General features: G+C 41.9%; 1 protein-coding gene and 1 long non-coding RNA gene across 10 annotated transcripts in view; both read left to right on the forward strand.

Moving 5' to 3' along the window:
* LDB2 (LIM domain binding 2) overlaps positions 1-24,349 on the forward strand; it is a 265,730-nt gene that overhangs the window by 208,419 nt on the left and 32,962 nt on the right. For all 9 annotated transcript variants that reach the window (XM_025178423.2, XM_025178422.2, XM_025178424.2 and 6 more), the window contains exons 4-5: positions 4,722-4,844; positions 6,624-6,707. In XM_025178423.2, coding sequence (XP_025034208.1) covers positions 4,722-4,844; positions 6,624-6,707 — 207 coding nt within the window. The remainder of the gene's footprint in view (positions 1-4,721; positions 4,845-6,623; positions 6,708-24,349) is intronic.
* On the forward strand, positions 6,715-22,098 carry LOC142829671 (uncharacterized). The gene is made up of 2 exons (XR_012904360.1): positions 6,715-15,812; positions 16,334-22,098. It is a non-coding gene; the product is annotated as an uncharacterized LOC142829671 (long non-coding RNA).

Here is a 24,349-nt window from a genome sequence, read left to right on the forward strand (position 1 = left end):
CTCATTTGGCATGAGGGAGAACCACATTCATGTCCCTTCTTCAACTCAGGATCTTGAACCAGCATCTCATACATACCGGGTGAGTGCTCAAACCACCAGGCTATTGGCTCTTCTGAGATCTTTTTCTTCTTCTTGTGTTTTGACCACAGATTCCATCCTGACCTGGAGAAAGTTTGGTCAAAACCAATTAATTTCCACAAATTGGCATTTTCTGACAAAAGAAAAACATTAATAAATGCTTTATTGAAATGTTCTCAACCAACTCAAGCATATGGCCAATGTATTGTATCATAAATCCACTCTCCACTCCCCTTCCCAAAAGAGACAGAAGCATGCCAAGTAAACCGCTGCTTTTAGATGATCTCTCCTTGCCACCTGGCCAATGAAGAACTTTCATATTACAGCCATGGCTAGATGTGTGGCCATAGGCAGTGGAAGGGAAGCTCTGGTGTAGCTATTTGTCCTTTCTGCATGGCACTGTACTAACATGTGTGCTATTTTCATGATTTTTCTCCTCTTTGTGATGCATTTGGCCAAAGGCAGAACATAGGTCAGTTGATTTAGTGGAAACTTACACAGAGAAGCAGTTTTACTAACTCCTGCCTTTGGAGTTTCTAGCATTCAATAAATACTTTTGCTGATTTAACATATTTGTTTTGCATTGTTAGCACACTGTACTACAGCATGGTTCCTACAGAGGGGAAAGTACTGCCTCCTAATAAAAAAAGTAAAAGGTGGAATACTACTAAGGTCTGTTATCTTAATGGGTTGAACATCCCATCTACTTAGAGATGAACTTTGGCAGTTTGATTTCAGTCTTGCAAAGATTTACACATGTGTTTAACTTCAGTTTAAGAGAATACTCTCATGTGTACAGTTAAATGTATAAGGCTTCACAGGATTGGGGTCTTAGTGACACCATTCTCACTCCAATAGTTAATGTTCTGTTGAGATTCTAATGTACTTCTCTATACTTCAATAGAAAGTTCTCTCAGGAATACAACATGGCTAAAATGGCTTTATTATGTTTGAACAATTAAAATGTCATTTTCTTAATAAAATACCTCAAGCAGAACAATTTAGAAAAGAGGAACATTGTTTGTCTTATTGAAAAACAAGTTAGAACCAAATTCTGCCCTCAAATGTGTGGGTACAGCCAACAATGAAGTCAATAGAAGCCCAGACATGTACCCAATGGCAGAACTGTGACCGGCTGTCATGGGACCAGGGACAAAATTCGAACCTCATGTGTACCTCTCTGTTACATTTAATTCACCCACTTTAACCCATGTCAAAATTTTCTCAAGTAAGATTTTTTCTTCCTTTAGTAACTCCATTATTTAATGCACCAAGCATGCTGCGGTTGTTTCTCACCCACTTTTGATCTGATGAACAGTCTGTAAGCTAACAAGTCTCTAAGCAGTTTTAAATCAATAGTATGGAACAATAAGCCACAAGCTATAAATTTTTACATTTTCCTGGTTAGGTTAATTTATTAGATTGTGCTGAGTAAATTTGAGATTAGACATGTTTATTTTTTTTCTTTTTTAGACAAGGTTCTTGAGCATATAACTGATTTTAAGCACAAGTAGTCAAAACCGACTTCAGTGGTGGTGTTCACCTGCTTAAAGACACACAAGTGCTTAAGTATCTTACTGAACTAAGAGGTCAATAAATGTCATATTTTTAATAAAATCCAAAGGAAGTAAATGAACAGAAATATTTTAATAAGGTTTAGGATGTGAATTAAAAGTAATAAAAGAATGGAAATTCATGTTCAGGATTAAGAGTACCAGTTAACAGTTTTGCCACTGACTTGCGTGATAGCAAAATCACATTCTAAATATGCAGGCTACCATGTTAGTTCCCAGTGGTGGTTGGATTTACGATTTTTTACCCCTTCACACGGTGGAAATCATGAAGCAGTGTGCTGGTAGAATTAACCCAGACGCTAATAATTTACTTATACTGAAACATTATATGGAAGTTGAGCTATATTTTTAGTGCTAGTGATTTTTGTATTTCCCAATAGCCTAACATAAATGAACTTCGAAGTGATCGGAGCTACTAAAAATGGTAATAGCCTACACGCACATATTGTTATAAGAATATACCTTTTTCTCTGCCATTGACAGTGACTCATTCTTCCATACTTTACAATATAACACTAAAGCTCACTTTGTCTTTTTTAACTCTGAGAAAATTTTATGTATGCATGTAAGTTTCAAAATGTTTTTCAAGTAAAGGAACAGGTTTCAGAAATGATCTATCAAGAAGGGCAGAAAAGGGGGAAAAAACGTATTTTAGAAAAACTGCGTCCTATCCAAAAAAAGAGCAATATTGAGGTTACTTTTAATGAGTACAGCTTGCTGAATAGCCTACAATTTATCAATGCAAGCAAGGGGTTAAAAAGCTATTGGTTAGTTTGAGAAATGTTCTTTTTTAGTTTTCTTTTTCCTGGCCTAGTCTAGCACTACCACGTGATATAGTGAATGCCTGCCAGCCTCTTTCTTGTTGATCCTCCGGAGACCATCTGTGCTAGGGGCATTGATTAGAGTGTGTCTGCTGGGATTACATCTTTTCTGTTGCCATGCCAACTAATCAGCTGATTTTGGTTACCACAGAAACAAAATGTCAGAGCTCACAGTAAGGTAACATGAATTCAGCACAACAGAAAATGTTTTCTTAATTGGAGACCCTTTTGATTTGGATTCTAGGCGAAATGCACCTTTTCTTAAAAAAAAAAAAGACGAACTTCAAATAAGAACTACATTAATTGTATTGATTAGGAGTAATACATACAATTCTTCTGTACATGGGAAAATTAAATTCCTTTATACAATGTGTAAAATTTTACCACTGATATGAGCTATGTTTTCCAGCTCTTTTGTGACCATTTGTTAACACATATGCATAAAATAAAGTCTATTAAGGGCTGTGTTTCCTAATATTTCATAGAAGACATATTTGTGAACCTATGGGATAGTATTATAAGAAATTATTATAAATCTAGAGTAATTTAATATTGGACAATAACCAGGATCATTGGCCTAAGTACAATTTTATTGATAGGCTCAGCTACCTCACATTGGTGTATTAGGGTTGTGTGTGTGAAATTTTTAATCTTACTATGAAAATAATGAGGACATTGGAGAGTCAAGTGAGGGAATAAATCCTGCATAGAGGCCATCAGCTATACAAAAAGGAATGCATGACTGAGGTACAGTGAATATGAGAACCCAGGAAACTATTAACAAATCTTTCTTTCCTAGGCCTACAATATTGTGCCTGCACAGTATGCCTGGTAGCCTAGCCTAAGTAGTTTTGAATCGGATGCTAAAGCAGGTCAAATTGTTAGGAGACACCATTATCGCGTCAAATGAGCAGTTAATCAGAAAAAAAGTCACAAACTAAATAAATCTGGGTTTGATGACCACACCAAAGTGCAAACTGAGTAACTAGTAATTAGCATATTTTTATTTAATTTAGCTATTATTTGATTAAAGTTTCAATAAGCATCTATTTTAAATGGCAGACTAGGTTATCTAATTGTCTGTGCACAGTACTGTAAGAACATTTCACTAATTACTGGCTCTCTCCTTTCATTATTTCTTTCACTGCAGGTTCCCTCAGTGATACTAACTCCTAACAGGAGCTTTGAGACTAAATTCATAACCACTGTCTTTAAAAGAATTTCCAGTGCAGATAATGTGTACAATGCTTCAGGGATCTACTAGCCAGGGCACCCTACATGGAGTGCGTTTGGCACCCTCAAAAAGACTGACTGCATGACAGCCACATGATACTCAGATTCAACACCACTCACAGATAAAGCTGTGGGCGGCTCTATGGCCATCAGCCACTTTCCCTCCCTTTACTTGCAGTACCCAACTGCATTTATCCATCTTTCTACCTGCCCACCCACCCCTTTGCTTTTCTAATACAGCATCCTTCACAGTACAATATGAATTATTAGGCTGTGGGAGCAGCTCACATGTACAAGCATTGGCATACAGGTCTCTCCTCTGCCCCCTCAACACTCAGCTTCAGTATTACATGGGAGTCAGCTCCATGGAACTACTGGAATAAACTCAGGGAGACCTCTATGTAGCTTTCTGGTTAGTGGCAAATCTGTGTAATAGGCAGCTGATGAAACAGAATGGAAATTAGAGAAGAAAATGAGATTAAATATAAAAAGTGGGTGTATATGTGGGGAGGAAGCACTTGGAAAAAGACAGCAAGGAAAAAAAAAGAACAGAAAAATGAGTATTAACAGCAAACATGCTGGGGCATTGTGCACTGCTGGTGGATGCAAATGGACCATTTATACATTAATCCATTAGTAGGGAGGATCAAACTTTAAAAGGTTGCGAACGACTAGTTCAGCAGCTTGACATCAAGTATGCACAACAGTCACCTGTGTTGAAAGGTTTAGTGTCATTAATTAGCTGTGGTGATTCAAAAGGGAAACAGAAATGTGCCATAAATAAGATTTAGTGCGCACAACAGTATAAAATCTAGAGTATAAGAAGTTATTGTCTCCACTATGAGCCCTACCAACTTACTTACCCTAATTCTATTTCTAGGGAAACAATTAACCCAGTGACAATGAACACTGAAATGCCGATGATATTTTGATGTTTAGTTTAAATGAATGAGAATACTGTAATTCTGCACAGATTTCCTGGAAGATTTTATTTCATGTGTTTTATTAATCTTAGGTATGCACAGAAGGGCGTCTTATCTTGGAATTTACCTTTGATGATCTTATGAGAATAAAAACATGGCACTTTACCATTAGACAGTACAGAGAATTAGTCCCACGCAGCATTCTAGCCATGCATGTAAGTAATCCTTTTTTCATTTGACCTAATGCAAAGAGATGAGATTATGTTTTTAAAGGACTTCAGCAAATTTCACAGCTCACACAATTAACTATAAATATTTTGTTCAGACTGCAAGTGCATTAATTTATACGCGTATCTTGCATCATTCACCCCTGTTTTTCAGTGTTTCATAGTAAAGCTATATTGTAACTATATTTCACAGTTATTTTTCACTTCACTCTAATACAAATCCAATTTTATCATCATGGGTTGCATGACAAAAGATTTAGGGCCAATGTCTGCTTTCATTTATATTGATTCAACTCTACTGAAGTCAGTGGACTTTCCTCACTTTAGTTGAGAGAAGAATTTGGCCCTTAAATATGTATGCTGATTTTTATACTTTCAGGAAATATTAAATTCAGACATACCTCTCCCGGCAGAGATAGACCCAAACCAAAGCTTTGGAACCTGATTCCGGAACTTATTGTCACATTCAAATTCTTTTTTCTGTAATGACATGAACCAGGACCCCAAAGTACCTTTGTATTGTGGAGGATTGGATAGTCAAATCAAGATTTGAGTTTTATAGCTCAGTTTCAAATGCAAATCTACTACAATAAAATAACTAGCATAGGTTAAGCAATTAGAGAAAAATAGAAGTTAATTGTATTATTATTATTTTCAAAGTGTTCAAACACTGTAGGCATTTCTAGAAGTCCAACTGCACACATTGAACTGCAGGATCAGGGCCATAGATGTTTTAAGAACTCAGGCCCAGATTTTCAAAGGTATTTAGATACCTAAATATACAGATAGTCACCTAGTGAGATTTTCAGAAGTACCTAAGTAGCGCACAGAAGGTTTTGTGCTGAAAAGAATAATACAGGTTGAACCTCTCTCATCCAGCACCTTCAGAACCTGACCAGTGCCAAACAAGAGAATTTGCCGAACCACAGGAGGTCAATGTTGTTTAGCATCATTACCAACACTTCTACTGCTTACTGGGCTCTCAGATGACATTTAGGAGTAAATTAGAGCTAAATATCAGCACAGAACACTGACGGCCAGGACTGGTGGCTGTAAACAAACTTTATGGGACCATAGGAAACTTGGCCATACCCATGATAAGTGGACATCCGGCTAACTGAATCATGCCGGACCATGGATGTGGCCATAACAGAGTGTGCCAGATTAGAAAGGTTCAACCTCTTAACTTCTGTTTTTCTCTGACTGCTTACCCTATGCTAGTTATTTATTAGAATAGATTTGCATGTCAACCTCTTATAGCATCTTTGCTGTTTTCATATATGTATAAATACACACACACACATGATGGATAGCTAGGTGGGTGAAAATTCCACTAATCATCTAGATTAGTCACTTAAAGCCAGAGTTATGTATTTAGAAAAGTGTTATATGAAAAGATTGCAAACTTGGAGATAGCCTGTATCTTGAACTGTGTCTTTTGTACAGTGTCTACCACACTGGAATCCCAATTTCAGAAGTGTCCAGGTGCCAATATAATAATAATAATTGTATGCAAGTGGAGAGGATTCTAGAAAGATTGTATGAAATGGACTTTGTCTAACAACAAATTAGTATTGCTTAATGTTACAAATCCAGGAAAAGACATCTGGAGTGGTTTTATTTATTTAACTTTCTACTCTAGCTTTGAAATGTAATTTTCCCACAAGAGAGATTCTCCCCACAAAAAAACCAGACCAAAATAAAACAAAACAAAACCCAACAACCCTAAAAGCAAAGTGCAAATTTCTTTGTTTCCTTCCTCCTTAGGCACAAGACCCTCAGGTGCTGGAGCAGCTGTCCAAAAACATCACCCGAATGGGTCTGACTAACTTCACCCTCAACTACCTCAGGGTAAGCACTGTGGAACATAGCAGTTATTGTAAGTAATTTTTAAAAGGTTACAAGCATGATTAAGGCAACATAGCAAAGACAGGGCATGGGGCAGTCAGGTAAGATATGAAAGCAGCCCTCAATGAGGTTGGGAGAGTGGTAGTGTGATTGTAATTAGGGTAACAAAGTAGCACATAACAATGTTGGGGCTCGAACCCGCCTCATTGAAGTGAATAGAAATTTTGTCATTGACTTGAATGGAAGCTGGATGTGCCCCTACATTTTTGCTTGGAATTCTTTTCAATGTTGCATAATTTAACAGGATTTATTATTTGTTTATTTCTAGAAGTTTTTCATCCTGTTTTGCTAAGATTTCTTATATGTTTTTCTTGTCTCTAAATCACTATGTCCTAGAAAACTGCAGCTAGTTTTTACTACAATCCAATGTTCTCAGCCTCCTTTCTACCTCTCTAATAAGAAGCAGTATTAGGAAAAGGCACAGGTCCAGCTCTGGAAGCAGTCAGACCCTCCAGGTTCCCATCCTCCTTTGCCTCTGGGAGACTGAGTTCTTTCCTCAGCTTTGCACTACATTGATGCTATTTTTTATGATTAAATAATGCATTTGTTCCCATTGCTTTATGACCCTTGAAGTGCATTTAAAGTTTGCAAGTTTATTTTTATTTTCTTAAAGTATTCCCCTGTGTGGGTTTACAGTGCGCACACTCTAAACCCAGATTTCAAAGTTAATATTTTTATGGTTAAATGCAAATTGTTTCTAGTTTTGGAAATATTAAACAAATAAAATGAGGCTACATACCTAACGATGCAGCAAGCAAAGGTGGGCCCCAGTAACAGGTTTTCCTTTTAAGTAAGTGAATAGTTAGCCAAAAAGGTGGTGGGGGTTTTCAGGGAAAAAAAGACTATTCTGAAAGATGAAAATGTTATCAGCCCAATGCAGAGCTGCACAGGATAGTAGTTAAATCAACTGCAATTCAGTGACAGCCATGTTTCTACAAAATGTTCCATGCAGATAGAGACCTGAACCAAGCAGAACCCCACTGAAATAAGTAGGATTCAGGGGCCAGGTCTACACTGGATCTGGAAGGTTGGCTTAAGGTACACAATTCCAGCTATGCAAAATGCATAGCTGGAGCCAGCTTATCTTAAGCTGAGCCATGGCAGTGTCCACATTGCAGGAGGTAAAAGAAAGAGTATCAGATGCCAGTGGGAGCTGCCCTCAGCATTCGATTTAGCAGGTTTGTTCTAGACCCCTTAATTGAATGCGAGAAGATTGACCTCCAGAATGTCAGTCTTCTGGTAGGTATAGATGTGCCCTGTGTGAGCACAGGGACAACTTGCAGAAATAGGGCTAAAGGTGAGATCTCACCAAGATGTCTCTAAGGCTGTGCCCTTGTTTCCCCAATAGACTAGCTGGTCATTGCTGGTATCAAGATTTGCACTGGGAAGATATACAGTGAAGTGTAAGGGGATGATGAAGTCTTGCTTTCTTTTTTTCTTCCAGAGTAGTCTAGTTTTGTTCGTTTAACAGACAATGTTGGGCCCTTGGGTGCCAAGCTTTCGTTGACTCTTAGCCAGAATGATTCCAAAAGGAAATCTTTTCTGAGGCACTCTTTACTTCTTTCTGCTTTATAATGATGAATTGATCATTCTGCTCTTTTCAGATGTGCAGCTCATCATTGGTGCTCACATAAGCTGATACACTTCCAGCTTGATTTACTTCTCTTTCCCATCATTTTCCTCTGTTAATTTTGAAATGGCAATTTCTTCTTAGCCCCGAGCTTTCAAACCATTCACTGGAAGACAAAAATCTGTTAAATGTAACTATGTTTAAGTTTTTAAAAGTCAGCATTTTACCCGATTTTTTATTTAAACCTTTCTGATGTTCAATAATTAGTATTGTTATGTGATTTTAAATAAGGTTTAAACGTAAGCCTGTAAATGACTTCCATTTTTCTTATGCTGCATGCTGCAAAGGCTTGTAATAATCATAGGAAAAAAACTTCACTGATGGGCAGAATTAATCATTTTTATTCTCTAAGTCTAAAGCACAAAAGTGAGCTGCTCTGCAGCCTTTTTAAAAGCAGAATTTAAACCTTGATTTCAGATACCGCCAATATAAAGGTGTAGTGTGTATCTTGTGCTCTGTAAATACTGTAATATGGCATATCCCTATTATTTGGGATAATTACAATTTCTAGCATTCAAACCTTCTGCTTGTTTACTCTATTTTTTTATTCATTTACTTTTGAGTTGGTGGAAATAAAGCTACTGTGCTTAGAGGAACATTCATTTTGTTTAAGAGTGGGGGTGGGAGGTAGAAATCTTTAAAATATTTTCTTGGAAACTTGTAACAAAATGTACTGCCATACCATTTTTTCCATGTTGGAGTTAGCAAATGTACTTTCTCCCCACTCCCCCTCCTAGTTCTGCAAAGAACATGGCTTTTCTTTGCCTTTATTGCCTTACTTTGTACCAGCATAATTAATTAGCTCATCAATAGGGGTCAACATGCTGTGCTGTGGCTCTTGCATAGGATTTGTTAGTTACTGGAGATCCTCAGAGAAATAGTGACTAAAATCTTGTAGGTTTTAAATTAATATCAGCCATTGTTTTTATTTTGTTTCTTGGAAAGTGAGGGATATTGTAAAAGAAATCAGATATTAAGGCTAAGAACTATATTCTACCCTCAGATAACACTGTCAGTAACTAATAGTACCCCTAGACAGATGGAGAGAGGAGAACATGACAATCTGTAGAACAGTTCCTATCTGGTTGTAAGAATGGAAGGTAGGTAAATTGTTACCTGTGTGCTTTGTTAGCCACTCAGCTATTTCCCTTGGGTCAGACTGGACTTGAATCAAGTCTGAACAACAGGGACATAGTTGGAGTGCCGTTCCCTCATATTTTAGAGCTAAAATTCCTCTTTGTCCCTGTGCTGTACAATTTCATATTCCAAAAAACACAGCTACATTTCTCACATACTTGTTTTAAAAATGTCAGTCCTGTATTGTAAAGCAGTTATGGCTAGATGGAGCCTTAGGCACATCTCTGTGCTGTCCAGGAGAAGCCTAGAATTCCTCCTCTGTTTCTCCCTTGCTCTGAGGCAGGAAGGGAATGGAGTATTTGCTACAGCCTTTTACCAGGAGTAGATATTCCACCTTCCCCGCAGTCCAGCTCAGCTCCACTCCCTTGAGTGTTAGGGTAAGTGCAAACAAAGCTCTGCCCAGTTCCCAGCATCTGCTCACCCCCTTCATAGGAAGAACTAGCTCAGCAAAGTCAGCCGTCCCTTCCCAGTGTCTGGGGCAAAGATCCAGGTAGGCCACAGAGGGGATTAAGAGGTCTTTTTTCCCCCTTATGACCCTGTGTGAGTATGTTAAGGCCAGCTATAATCAGAGCCTTCATTACAGATTATCCAATTCTCTGGTTTGCATGCCAGTATCAAAATGTCATCAATGCAAATGCCAGTTTGGGCAGGAGGAAAAGGGAATAACAGAGACCACTTTTTGCTTATGCAGTTTTTCACTAGATATTATCTTACTTCAGTTCCCAGAAGGCTAACATAATTTATTGTGCTATTTATTATATGATGGGGTAACATTTCAAAAGGAGAAACTTAAATTGCATCCGCACCATTTATATATGTACCTTTTATGCATGCACATTTTTCATTTGTACATACAAAATATACACTTATGCAAGTATTTCTTTAGGGGTTTGGAACGGGTCCCATATGAAGAGAGATTAAAAAGACTTGAACTTTTCAGCTTAGAAAAGAGAAGATAAGGAGGGATAGGATAGAGGTCTATAAAATCATGACTGGTGTGAAAAAAGTGAATAAGGAAAAGTTTTACTTATTCCTAAAATACAAGAACTAGGGGTCACCAAATGAAATTAGTTTTTCTTCACTCAGTACACAGTCAACCTCTGGAATTCCTTGCCAGAGGATGTGGTAAAGGCTAGGACTTTAACAGGGTTCAAAAAAGAGCTAGATAGATTCATGGAGGTTAGGACCATCAATGGCTAGTAGTCAGGATGGGTAGGAATGGTGCTTCTCACCTCTGTTTGTCTGGAAATGGGTGACAGGAAAGGGATCATGTGAGGTTTACCTTTTGTGTTTCCTCCCTCTGGGACATCTGGTATTAGCCACTGTCGGCAGACTTGATACTGGACTAGATAGACCTTTGGTCTGACCCAGTATAGCTGTTCTTATGTTCTAGTTCTCATGTGGTATAAATGTGGTCTAAATATGGGTATTAGCACAAAATATTTGGGTGTCATTTAGGGATTCTGTTTGGCCCTTGTTCTGCAATTTTCTGAATACTAGCTCGTCAGTATTTTACTGTTATATTGCATCCAAAAAACCTACGTTAAAAGAATGTTAAGGCTGCAGAGTCAAGCACTCAAAAGTTAGGAGGTGCCAGAATTAAGGTTGCCTTCTTAATTTTTCTCCCTTGTGCATTATGGTACAAGTCTTTAATTACATGATCACATACTGTTTTTTCCCATTGAAATTTTGCCTTATTTTGCACATGTAGTAGTTGGTGCTATTCATGATTGCTTTCAGGGCTGGCCCACAACATTTTGGTACCTGAGGCGGGGAGCTCAAATGACGCCCCCATGCCACCTTTTCTCCTGCCTGCCTGTTATGTCTCTTGTGCCCTCCTTCCTCAACAGCACAGCACCATCTCTGTGAATCTAGAGCAGAGAGAATACATATGCACCAGCAGCAGATACAATTTTCTACACTCTGGGTCATAGTGCCTTCCTCCTCCCCCCCCCCCACCCCCACCCCCCGCCACAGTCTGGCAGCTGCCTCAGTTCGCCTCATGGTAAGGCCAGCCCTGATTGCTTTTTATCCTCATAATTCAGTGTGTGGTACCATGCATTATTTACTGCACACCATCCAAACCCTGCACTAAATACAGAATTATTAATTTCCTCATGGGCTTTTCCATGGAGCTTTCATCGTAGTATCTTAGTTCTTTACAAATGTTAATGTATATTCACAACACCCTTATGAGGGGAAGCCAAGGATTAGAGCCAAATGGTCAAAAGTGGAAACAAATTAGGCACCTAGAATTAAAGAGATTTAGGGCCTGACTTTTCAGAGGACTTACAGTGCTATAGCCCTTTCTGTGTTTAGAGCAGAGCTCCTGTTGACTTTGGCTGTAATTGGGAGTGCTGAGAACTTTTACAGATCAATTGTGGAAGAGCTTCAACCTGGGTACCCAGAAAATGAAAAGTTTAGCTATCACTCTGTGGAAGAAGCAGTTGCCCTAACCATGAGGCTATCTTTTGTTTTTCTGGAGTTCCCTCCCTCATTCACTGCCTGCATTCCAACTTTTAGAACAACTGAGAGAGAGGTCCTAATATTCCCAGAGCAAGTCCATTCTGGGAACTGTGGTGTCACTTTCATAATATATATACACATTATAAAGGGAACAAATTAGGATTGGGCACGCAAACTTATTTCTGGTATTTCTTCACTTCTGAGAGCTTGCCTTTGCAACTGTAATATTTTTTGGATATAATTTCCTATGTTTCTAACAAAAAGTAGAAATTGAAAAAAGAAAAGTTTAATAATGTGGAACTATCCCAACTTATAGTCTAGGTCATCAGTAAGTTTGCAATCTTTAGATTCACAGCAAAGTTCTCTATTGGTGTTCCATGTGAGCTAAGGGTAAGAGTAAAATAGCCATAAAAGGCTAATCTGCCATTAGAGGGAGATGAGCTACATACTCCTCCAGTGGGGTCGTAGCAATTTGCTAGACAGTGAAGGAATGTTGAGAGTCAGGACTCCTGGGTTCAATTCCTTGTTCTATAGCAAAATACAGGACTATGTAGCACTTTAAAGACTAACAAGATGGTTTATCAGATGATGAGCTTTCGTGGGCCAGACCCACTTCCTCAGATCAAATAGTGGAAGAAAAGCCCACGAAAGCTCATCATCTAATAAACCATCTTGTTAGTCTATAAAGTGCTGCATAGTCCTGTATTTTGTTTCAGCTACACCAGACTAACACGGCTACATTTCTATCACTTGTTCTGTAGGGGATTGTGCTCTAATGGTTACAGATCCTTCTGCTTCTTCCCATGACCTCCTCCTCCTATTCCCTCCTGCTTCTACCATACACATCTGACTCCTCTGTCTCCTGCCTACCCTCCTGCTGCTTAACTTCTGTCCTGCCCCAGCTGCTATTTGCTATCCAATTCGTGTTCTCCTGCCCCTGCATCCTGCCCATGCACCCTCACTTTCCTGCTGCTGTCTTCCCTCCTACCTTACCCTCACACCCCTCCTTCCTCTGAATGCCCTCTTCCTCACTGCTGGGGCACAATCATGGGTCACTGAGAGCACAGGTGAGATAGACTCCTGGTTCTTGGTTCCAGTGCCACAGCACACTGCAGCTAAGGGGAGGAGCAATTTTGGGGAAGGAGTAGTAGGCTCAGCCTCTCTGGCCCCAGGATGGAGCATGCTCAGTTGCTCTGTGGAGATGGGCATGCACAGCTGAATTACAGGTAGGAGTGGTAAGTAGATTAAATATGCTCAGTGCTGATGACATCTCCAGAGAATTTGGCTGCTGTGCTAACAAGTCTCTCCAAAGCACATACAAACTGAGATTTATAATTTGGCCAAATGTGGGTGATTTCTTATGGACAGCAAAAGACACAGCTCTGACCCTAGAGTGACAATCCTGCCAAAATGTTTAGTCCTGCTCCAAAGCATGGAGGTGCCAGAATTTTCCAATAAACCAGTTATGTTTGTTTTATCCCTTACAAAAAAAAATTCCCCTAACCCCTTCAGTTGGAGGGAAACACACTGTCCATGAGAAATTTCAGTCCAAATGGACAGAATTTGACACAGTTATAAGTAACTAAAAGCAGCTCTAACACCTGAAAGTGCCAAACAGCATTAGCCATAGGGATCTGTAAAGTGCTTTTGCTGCTTATAATTAGGTAATCCTGCCATGGACTTTCTAAGTGTTGATTATTTAAGTGTTGACTATATCCTTCCCTTTTGTGTATCTACTTTTGTAGGATAGTATAAGCTGGTGCTTTCTGAATGGAAAGTATGATGAAGTATGCGTCTTTGACAAACAAATACAAGATAGGGTTTTTTTAAATATAACATGCCTTAGTATATAGTGTCACAAACCACCTTACAGCAAAAATCCATCCATCATTAGCTAAAGAAACAGCAGAAAATAAGTTCTGAAGAAACAATTTCTAGAAAAGAAGTGATCAAGATGAAAGGGGCAAAACAACAGAGGGCAAATCAGTTCCAGAGAAAGGGATCAGCTCAAGTAAAAAATGAATGCCCACCAAATCAGTATTGCAAAGAGGAGACCAAATCCAGTGTAACAGAGTCTAGAGCTGGCTAAAAGTTGGAAAGTTGTTAATAATTGCCCCTTATGTAGAACTTTTCATTCATCAATCTCACGGCACTTTACAAAAAAAGGACACATATTTTGTGTAAGGGGAAGCTGAGGCAGAGAAATGAAAAGTAGGTAGAAGCAGGTATTTTGAGAATTTTGAAAACCAGGACCACAATATATAATAGGATTTTGAGACATATAGGGAGCCAGTGCAGGTGCCAGTGGTAAAGATATGGATGATCAGTTCTGTTTCTTGGCATAGTATTTTTTTCTCTAGATAGTAGGAATTAAGGAAAACAATAAACAAGAAGGAATGGTGGCAGTAAGGAAGTGAGAGATTAAAGCATTAAGAATTTCAAGTGAGGCAGAGACAAATTCTAGCAATATTCCAGAAGTAGTGAAAGCAAATGTTCACATACTGTCACTGTGATGGGCTCTTGAGTCTTAATTTAAAAGAGTCCTAAAGACAAGATATATTGTGCATGAATTCAAACTGACGATGCACTGTGGACATACAAAAATATGACCTTGGGAGTAAAATTAAGGTATAGATTAAAGAGAATGAGAAGATGATAGAGAGACTGAGACAGACAAAGAGGTCTTCAGTCTCTGAAGCATTCAAAGGTGGGAAATCAGGGTATAGAATGATGTGGACAGTTTTAAAAAAATGACAGCAAAATGGAAGAGAGAGGTTGGAGACAGAGAGAGAGAGTTATCCACAGAGAAATAATGTGCAAGGTTTAGACTAGGAATGTTATCTTGGTGACAAGATAGAGGAAGATAGAGGAAAAAAGAGGGCCAAGAATATAGCCTTTTTTGAAAAATCTTTACTTGCGTCTAGACTGCCGCCACGTTCTGTTGACAGTAAATTGACAGAACACGGCAATTTTGTCGACGGCGGTAAACCTCATTTTACGAGGAATAACACTATTTTCAACAGTGATCTGTCGAAAAAAGGGAAGTGTGGACGTGGGGAAGATTTTTTGTCGAAAATAAAGGCCTCCGGGTAGAAAGCCTGGTGGACACTCCTGCCAGACCTTTCATCTCTATTGTTCCTGCCTGTAGCCATCTTTTAAAGCCACAGGCACCCAGGAGTAACATTGTGGCAGCAAGCCAGCTCCAAGCAGGACCCTGACTGCTCAGCTCTTCCTGGTAGGGCCACTCTGAGCCATGTCCCAGGGACGAGACCCCCCTGGCCCTTCCAGGGACACATCCCCACAAGAAGCCAGAGGCACCAAATGCTGGCCACCCTCCTGGTCTGGCCCCGAGATCAAAGCCCTCTTGAGGCTCTGGTCTGAGGAGGAGTTTCTTCAGGCACTGCAGTCCAAGAGGAGGAATGAGGACATTTACGCCAGAATGGCTGATGGCCTTGCCAAAAAAGGTCACCACCCCCGCACACTGGAGCAGGTCAGGGCAAAGGTCAAGGAGCGAAGGCAAGGGTATGTTAGAGCCTGTGAGCACAGTTCCCGCTCTGGGGAAGCACCACACTACTGTGCCTATTAGGAGGACCTGGACTGGATGCTGGGGGCAGGGGAGCCCCTGCCTCCCAAGAGGATTGTGGAGTCTGGGGTGGAGACATCTGTGCAGCAGCAGCTGCAGTTCCAGGGTGACCAGCAACTCCAAGAGGAGGAGGAGAACACCAGCAGGAGCACAGTGACCCTGACCCAGCAGCCAGACACCCTGATGCAGGAGGCCTCCCAGACAACTTTGGACACCGGGGAGGGAACATCAGGTGAGTGCTATGATGGTCCAACACACACAGGGCAGGGGAGGCAGGAGCAAAGTAGATGATGCAGTGCTGTGACATGTCATGCTGATCACAGCCTGGGGGGGAGGGGGCACACACATGGCCAACCTCAAGGAGGGCCGTCTTACCCCTGCACCCACATGGCTGTGAGGCACCACCTGCTCCTGCAGACGCTGATGCCAGGTGCAGGCATGGGTTGAGGACGCTGGGATTGCCACACAGCTTCAGCGTCTCAGCAACCTGTGGGAACCCCAACTGTGGCCTGACACTTGTTTGTGCTGCTTGGCCGTGGGGTATGGGTGGGGACAGGATGGTGGCTTGCACTCCTTCTGGGCTCCAGGGAGGGTGTGGCTGCTGGCCAGGCCACACTATGCCTTACTGAGACCACATCAGCATCCCCTGACCCTAGAGAACAGGCACTGTCTGCTGAGAAGAAGGAGGGCATGCCCTCTCAGGGAAAGTGTGAGCATGCATGACTGACGACTTTTCCCTCTTGTCCTCCACAGCCAGACCAGCTGTCCAGGAGGGGAGCGCCACACCTGTCCCACCACCCAGTTGGCTGCAGGGAACCTGTCGGCACTGGTGCACATATTTGGACCTGGTGCGCCAGCACATCTCGGTCCTGCAAGGGATGCAGGAGACATTTAACCAGAGGATGCAGACAGAGGCACAGTGGTGCAGTCACTTGCTGGATGAGTTTGTCCAGCAGCATGCTGCTATCCGGGAGGCCATGGCCTTCCCCGGTCCTGTGCCTGTTCCTGCTCCTCCTGCTCAGCCTGCCCTCCTCCTCCCCCCTCACCCTTGCCATCCCAGACCCAGGCACAGCCCCACCCTCCTCCCCAGGCCCCTACTGTCCCAGCGCGCACGCGCAGCCATCTCTGAGCAGGTCTCCGCAACCAAGGTGCCAGGGGCTCTTCATCCAGGCAGGCACCCTCAGCCCTGAGCCTCCCTCCCCCCTTCCAGGTTAACATTCCCCTTCCCAGCTGTGAGAGTCAGTAAGGGAATCACTTTACTTTGTTAACAAACAATTTATTTTTTTGAACAAAAGAGTTTTACAGTTTTTGAAGCAATAAATAGTGAAATAAACTGTCAAAATGTTTTCAACAATACCTGTCTCTGTTCTCAGGGTGAATATGTACAATGTGAATGTGGAGCCGGGAGGAACTTGGGGAGGGGAAGGCACTGGGGGCATGAGCAATCCCACATTTGGAAAGCCCTGGGGAAACTCATCGGGCTCCTTGGGAGAATTGCTCCCTCAGGGCTTCCCGAATGCGCAATCCCAGCTGGTGGGCAGGCTGGATAGCAGCTGTCTGAGGCTGCTCAAAGTGCTTCCCCTCCACATCACACCATGTCCCCCACAGAGAGAGGAATGCCTCCCCTTTCCTCTCCACTAGATTGTGTAGCATACAGCATGCAGCAACCACATCAGGGATGTTGTGTTTCCCCATATCCAGCCAAGTGAGCAGGCATCTAAACCTGCCCTTCAGACGGCCAAAGGTGTACTCCACCTGAAAGTGAGCCCGATTCAGGTGGGAGTTAAAGAGTTCCCTGCTCACATCCAGGTGTCCAGTGAATGGCTTCATGAGCTAGGGCATAAGGGGGTATGCTGCGTCAGCCACAATGCACGTAGGCATCTGCACATCCCCAACTGAATAGTTTTGCTCTGGAAATAATGTCCCAGCCTGCAGCCTGCGGTACAGGTATGAGTTCCGGAAGATGCAGGCATCGTGTGCCCAGCCTGACCACCCAACATAGATGTCTGTGAATTGTCCCCGGTGGTCACCCAGGGCCTGCAGCACCATAGAAAAGTAGCCCTTTTTGTTAATATACTGGACTGCTCGATGGAGCGGTGCGTGGAACGGGATGTGTGTCCCCTTGAGTGCTCCACCACAGTTCGGAAATCCTAGCCCTGCAAATCCGACCACAATGGTCTCCAGGTCTCCGAGGTGAAGTACCTCTGAATTGATAGCCGTCATCACTTGCAGAAAGGGACAAATAGAAACACACATAACAGGACATTAGAGAGGAGTTACGTGAGCTGATGGAAGGTGCTCCCCCACCCCTCCCCTTCCAGACACCAAAAGCCCACCCCCAAACAACCCCTCATCCACCTCCCTCCTCTCCTTCCCCCCACACCATGGCAGAGTGAGGCCAGGAGGACTTCTACCAATGCCACCTCCATTCCCCATTCCCTCTGCCGATCCTGACTGCCCCCACCCCCATGGACTGTCCCAAGAGAGTGACTTATCTGCATCAAGACGGCCCCAATTGTAGACTTCCCCACACCAAACTGGTGTCCCACAGAGCAGTAGCTGTCGGGGATGGCCATCTTCCAGAGGGCAATAGTGACCCGCTTCTCCAGGGGGATGGCGGACCGCAAGTGGGTGTCCTGGCGTTGTAGGACAGGAGCGAGCCAGGCACGCAGCTCCTTGAAGGTGGACTTCCACACATGGAGCCTTGTCGTCCCACTGCTGCATAACAAGCTGGTCCCACCAGTCTGAACTGGTGTCCAGCCTTCAAACTCACCTCTGCAGGAATAAGTTTGGCGGCAAGGGCAGTGAGGCTGCAGCCCGAGTTAGCAGCTCAAAGCTGAGCTCTGAATCCAGCTCTGTCACAAACGTCATGATGGTCTCATGAAGATGCAGCAGAACTTCCAGCATCACAGTGTGGAGCCATCGCCTGCCATGGAGCAGCTCAGGCTCCATGGTCAAAAACACAGTGAAAAGCAGAAAAAAAACCCCTGAAAATAAACTGCTGTGGTGTCCGAGGGAGCAGAGCAACCAGAGCAAGCACTGCAGCAGCTTTGCTTTACCTCTAGGAGGTAGGCAAGCCAGAAGCAGGAGCAGAGCAATGGCTGTCCAGGGGGATCCCTTTAAGCACGCATTTCTGCAAAGGGCATGCAGCAGCACCTGGAAGTAAAGTCTGCTCCCATGCCCTGCCAGAAGCACTTCCGGGTGCCTTTTTTTCTGAAAGAGATGCTCTTTTTCAAAAAAGCAGATCCATTTTTTGATCCGCGTCATGAAATCTAGACGCTCTTTTTCAACAGAGGCTTTTTCAAAAGATACTTTCTAGATGTACCCTGTGATTCCACTCCAGAACAGCTAAGGAGACAAGGCAATGGTACTTTGATGTGACTGTGAACTGAAGCAAGAAAGCCCATATAACAATTGTAATTACAAAACTAACCATTTGGTTTGTTTTCAGTAGCCTTGTATCTCTTATTTGAATTTGCTTTGTCTTGCAAACCCAAATGTCCCCAAAATGGAAAAGTATTTTCACCACTTTCTATTTGAAAAATAGCAATGGGCCCTACATAAAATAAAAGCCAAGATTTTCAGATATGATTAGCTATTTTGGGATTCTCAGCTCTGAGATCCCTAATCTGAGACAACTTGAAGAAGCCTGATCGTAAGAAAGTGCTGAATTCCCAGTCCTATCCTGGGCTATAAGTTTTCCATTCTATTCTAAGAATCTAAGAAAATTATAGCAATTGGGTCTGATTTTGATTTCTAATACACCAGCTGTACACTGTTGTAACTGTTGACTCCAGTGGATTTTCTGCTGATTTATATGGCTGTGAGAGGAGAAACTGGCCCATTGAGAATTGTATTTTATGGTAGTTAACTGAGAATGTCAAACCATTACTGACATAAGTGTGTGGACATAGGATTGCTTTGTGACTATTTTATTTGAGCTTGCATATAAGTATGTATGATTCACAAACATTTTTAAAAACCATCATGGATTCCTTAGGTGTCAAGGATTTAACAGTCTATTTAAAATATTTTCTTGGAAATTATTAAATTGATACAATGCTATGTCTGTGTTTTATATGAAAAACAATGTATGTCTATGCTTGAGGCTTACCGGTATGCTTATTGGTTAATCAATTAACCAACCCCTGCTAGTGACTTCTGGTGGTGTCCAGCAGTGCCGAGCTGGTACATCCCTGGCTGCAGAGGGGACTGCGGGTCAGGCTGCGGGACCCCATAGCTGCAGCAGGGCCAGGCAGCTGGCTAGGTGGTGCACCTGGAGTTAAAACAGTTAAATAACAACAATGCAGTGTTGTTGTAGCCTGATTAGTCCCTGGATATTAGCGAGACAGTGTGAATATAAGAATTGCCATACTGGGTCAGACCAAAGGTCCATCTAGCCCAGTATCCTGTCTTCTGACAGTGGCCAATACCAAGTGACCCAGAGGGAATGAACAGAACAAATAATCATCAAGTGATCCACCCCTGGTCACACATTTCCAGCTTCTGACAAACAGAGGCTACGGACACCATCCCTGCCCCTCTAGATGGACCTATCCTCTATGAATTTATCTAGCTCTTTTTTATTTCCTGTTATAACTTGTATTTCATAACATTCTCTGGCAAGGAGTTGTACAGGTTGACTATATGTTGTGTGAAGAAGTACATCCCTTTGGTTGTTTTAAACCTGCTACCTATTAGATTTATTTGGTGAAGCCTAGTTCTTGTGCTATGGGAAGGCGTAAGTAACTCTTCTTTATTCACTTTCTTCACACCAGTCATGATTTTATAGACCTCTATCATAGGCACTTTTCCAAGTTGAAAAGTCTCAGTCTTGTTAATCTCTCATTATATAGCAGCTTTTCCAGACCCCTAATCATTTTTGTTTTGCTTTTCGGAACTTTTTCCAATGCTAAGATTTTTTTTTATATGAGGCAACCCCGTCTGCATGCACTATTCTAAATGTGGGGGCACCATGGATTTACATAGAGGCAGTAAGATATTTTCTGTCTTATTCTTTATCTGTTTCTTAATGATTCCTAACATTTTGTTTGGTCAAAAAGGTGGTTGGTTGTGGGTTGCAGATTATTATAATAAACTGTAAATCCAGTCTCTGTTCAGTCCATGATTTTTAGTGTTAGCTGAGTATTGAGTTCAAGTTCCTATGCTCATCTTTTGAAGGTTTCCTTCGAGAATGAGGACTGGGAGGTCAGGTATAAAGTGATCACTTTTTGAAAAGTGCTTTCCTACAGGTAATAGGGGTTTGTTTGGTATTTTTTACTTTTATCATTTTCTGGTGTAAGTTCATTCAAGAGCAAGTAGTGATTATCTGGTTTCACACATATCATTGTTATTAGGGTATTTAGTGCGCTGAATGAAGTACAGCACATAGGCGTGTGTAAAACCCATGTATCTTGAAAGCTATGTTATGGAGAGAGTTGATCATTGTATCACTGGAGATATGTCTGCAGGTTTTTCATTTACTATTCTTATAAGATCTGGTGCCACTTTGAGTTGATGTATCCTGGTTTGAGGGGAGCTTGCTTCTGATGATGAGCATGGAAAGCTAGGAAGGGTATTTGAACGTCACAAGAGAGGGTTCAGGAAAGATTTCTTTCAGGATGAAGACAAAGCTCCACTGCTAGAATGATCCCTAAGATTTAACTGGCACCGTTCAGGAAGGCTAAACCTGTTGTCAAAATGTTGAGAAACACTGCCTTCAAATATGTGCGAACTGTTGATGCTGAACCAACACTCTGATCTTTTATTTAGCTGTGACACTCTCAGTACCTTTTCCAGACCTGAAGAACTCTGGGTATGTCTGCACTACCTAGTTTGGTCAACAAATGTTATGTCAGCACCCAAAAGTCTACAAAACAAAAATTGTCAGAGGGTGTTCACACTCACTCTCTCTGTCACCAGATCATGTCCACATTGGGGGCACTATCATTGATAGTATGAGCAATGCACTGTATGTATGCCCTGGTGTGGAAAGGCAAAGGTGATCCCTGTGCATCTTGGGCCCCCTCAATTCTCCCGCAGCCTTTTCAGCTGCCTGGAGTGGCATCTGAATAGCTGTGTGAGCTCTCCATGCTGAGGAATGCCAAAGCAGCACAGCAGCCTATGTCCCTCCCCCTGAAGCAGCAGGGAAGAACAGCAGCATCAGTTTATCTGTTTCCATTATGGTTATACACCAGCTCCTGCGAGTCCCATCCCTGGGAGCTAGCTGTTGTCCCACAGTGAAGCCAGCTCTCTGGAAGTGGGGCCAGTAGCCAGGAGCCAAATTTATAAGTCAGCTACCAGCACATACCTGCTCCCAGCCCCACTCTGAATGAGGTGGTTGTATTGCAGGCTCTGCAGTATAAAGCTTATATATCCTGCAGAGCCTACAGCACCATGTAACTACTAGGATTTTTAACATTTACACATACGGTTGCCAGATAGTTTAACAAAAAATACCGAACACACCTCCTCCCCCTCCATAAAAAGCACTGGGAAAAAATTCTGTTGGGGGGGGGGGGGGGGGAAAGGCGAGACCACAGTTGTTAAACAAACAAAAACAGGCGGGGGGGGGGGGGGAGGAGCCAAAGTAGCACCACTTCCTCCAGTTTGGGACCACACACTAACCACCAATGCACCCACCCCTCCCCCTGAGCCAGGCCCCCTAGTTTCCCCATCCCAGTGCACTCACCTCTGCCTCAGACCCAGCCCCCCCCGCAGTGTCTCCCATCCCAATGCACTCACCCCTGCCTCAGACCCAGGCCTCCCTAACGTCCCCCCATCCCAGTGCATTCCCCCTTCCTCCTGAGCCAGGCGTCCCCAGTGTCAGGAGCTCCCGCTCCAATCAAATCTCTCCCCTCCCCCGTGCAGAGCCAGGCACGGAGGAACAATCTGACTTTTAAAGTGGATGTTCCTGCCTCCCGGCCCAGAGTATTTTCAAGTGTTGCAGTTTCAGCAGAGTTGTTTAACCTCTCACATTGGGAACTGCACAGCTAAAACTATGCGTAACAATGAAAATGTTCCCCAAAATGGCACCATTAATTCTGTACTTTGCTGCATTTTCCACTCTGTGCATATGCCTCCGTATTACAGAATAGTATGTTTAAGCAATGCTCTCATATAGCCTCCATTGACATCAAAGGTTATACTTCCTTTTATCCAAATGTAGTTGCACATTTTTTTCATTTATTCAGGGAACTTTTGTACCTATAACAACCAGATTTTTTAAAATTAATTTCCCCATTCCCTTGGGCAGTTTCTAGCCATGAACATGCCATGCTTCATGAACAAAAAAATAAATGGTTATTTTTATTGTGGATTTTTGTGTGCCAACAGAAAATGAATTTGATTTAGTCACAGATAATAGTTCTTAGGTGAGCCCAATGGAACAAATATCAACTAGGGGATCTGATTTGAAGAAAAAATGTAGGAATATAAAAGCATAAAAGAAGGTGAAAGAACAGTGTTTTAATAGCAAAACAGAGAGTAGTCTCATTTTATTAATGATCCAGGCAAAACTTAGGGCTGATTTAATTAAAGGACTGTGTACTGTTTCTGCTCAAGATAAGACTATTTTTTGTACAACAAATATTAAGCACATGCATGAGGCCTGCAGCCATATTCTAAGGCTGGGATTGATTACATTGGATCTCATACACTAAGCAAAGCAAGATTTATCCTGATCAGTAGGGGTATGTTTACACTTGCACCCTCTTTCGAGAGAGGGATGCAAATGAAGACATTCGAAATTGCAAATGAAGCCAGGATTTAAATATCCCATGCTTCATTTTTATATTCATGTTATGACGCTATTTCGAAATAACAGACGCTGTTAAGACGCGGTTATTTCGAGAAAAAACCCTTCTCTTGAAATAACTGGTAAACCTCATTGTATGAGGAATAAGGGTTATTTTGAGAGAAGAGTTTTTCTCTCGAAATAACCACGTCTTAACAGCGTCTGTTATTTTGAAATAGCGCCATAACACAAATATGCAAATGAAGCGCAGGATATTTAAATCCCAGCTTCATTTGCAATTTCAAATGTCTTTATTTGCTTCCCTCTCTTGAAAGAGTGTGCAAGTGTAGACATACCCTAGTTGAATGGGAAACCTCCAAGAAAAACAAAAGTGTTTTATAAAATGGTACTTAGTGATTACATAAAGATTGTTCTTCCCTCTGGATCAGTCATTGCCCCACCATGGCAACTGGGTGCAGAACTCCTATTGACTCCAATGATAGGAGAATGGTTATTATTTATTATTCTTTGTATTACAGTAGATTCCACAACAGGAGCCAAACTTATTGGAAGTCACAACCTGTTCTAAGGCCCTAAACTAAATAATCTTCTGAGTGTGAGGCTCAAAAACAATGCACAACATCCATTGGACACTTCACTTTATTGGCTTTGTCAAAAGGTATCAAAGCATCAGTGCCGCTTTCAAGTATTATTTTAGTGTTTAGTATTAAACTTCTGTGTTCTATAACTCTGCCATGTGCAATACTATGACTGCTATTCCATTGCATCCCTGATAGATTCATTAACTGCTGATGGGGATGTGAAATGTCCAGCCATGTAAAGGACAGAATATTTTATATACTATTATTATGTCCCCTTAAAATATAGTCGTTTTTTTAAAAAATCACAATACATTCTGTGAGAACTATTGCAGTAAGAAGCAGAACATGGAAGAAAACTCACCGAAAGTCTACATTCCTGTGATTCTCTTCTAGATGAAGAGTAAAACATAGAGCAGAATTTAGAACACAGAA

This window comes from Pelodiscus sinensis, chromosome 5, assembly GCF_049634645.1.
Source record: "Pelodiscus sinensis isolate JC-2024 chromosome 5, ASM4963464v1, whole genome shotgun sequence".
In the NCBI taxonomy this organism is placed as follows: Eukaryota; Metazoa; Chordata; order Testudines; family Trionychidae; genus Pelodiscus; species Pelodiscus sinensis.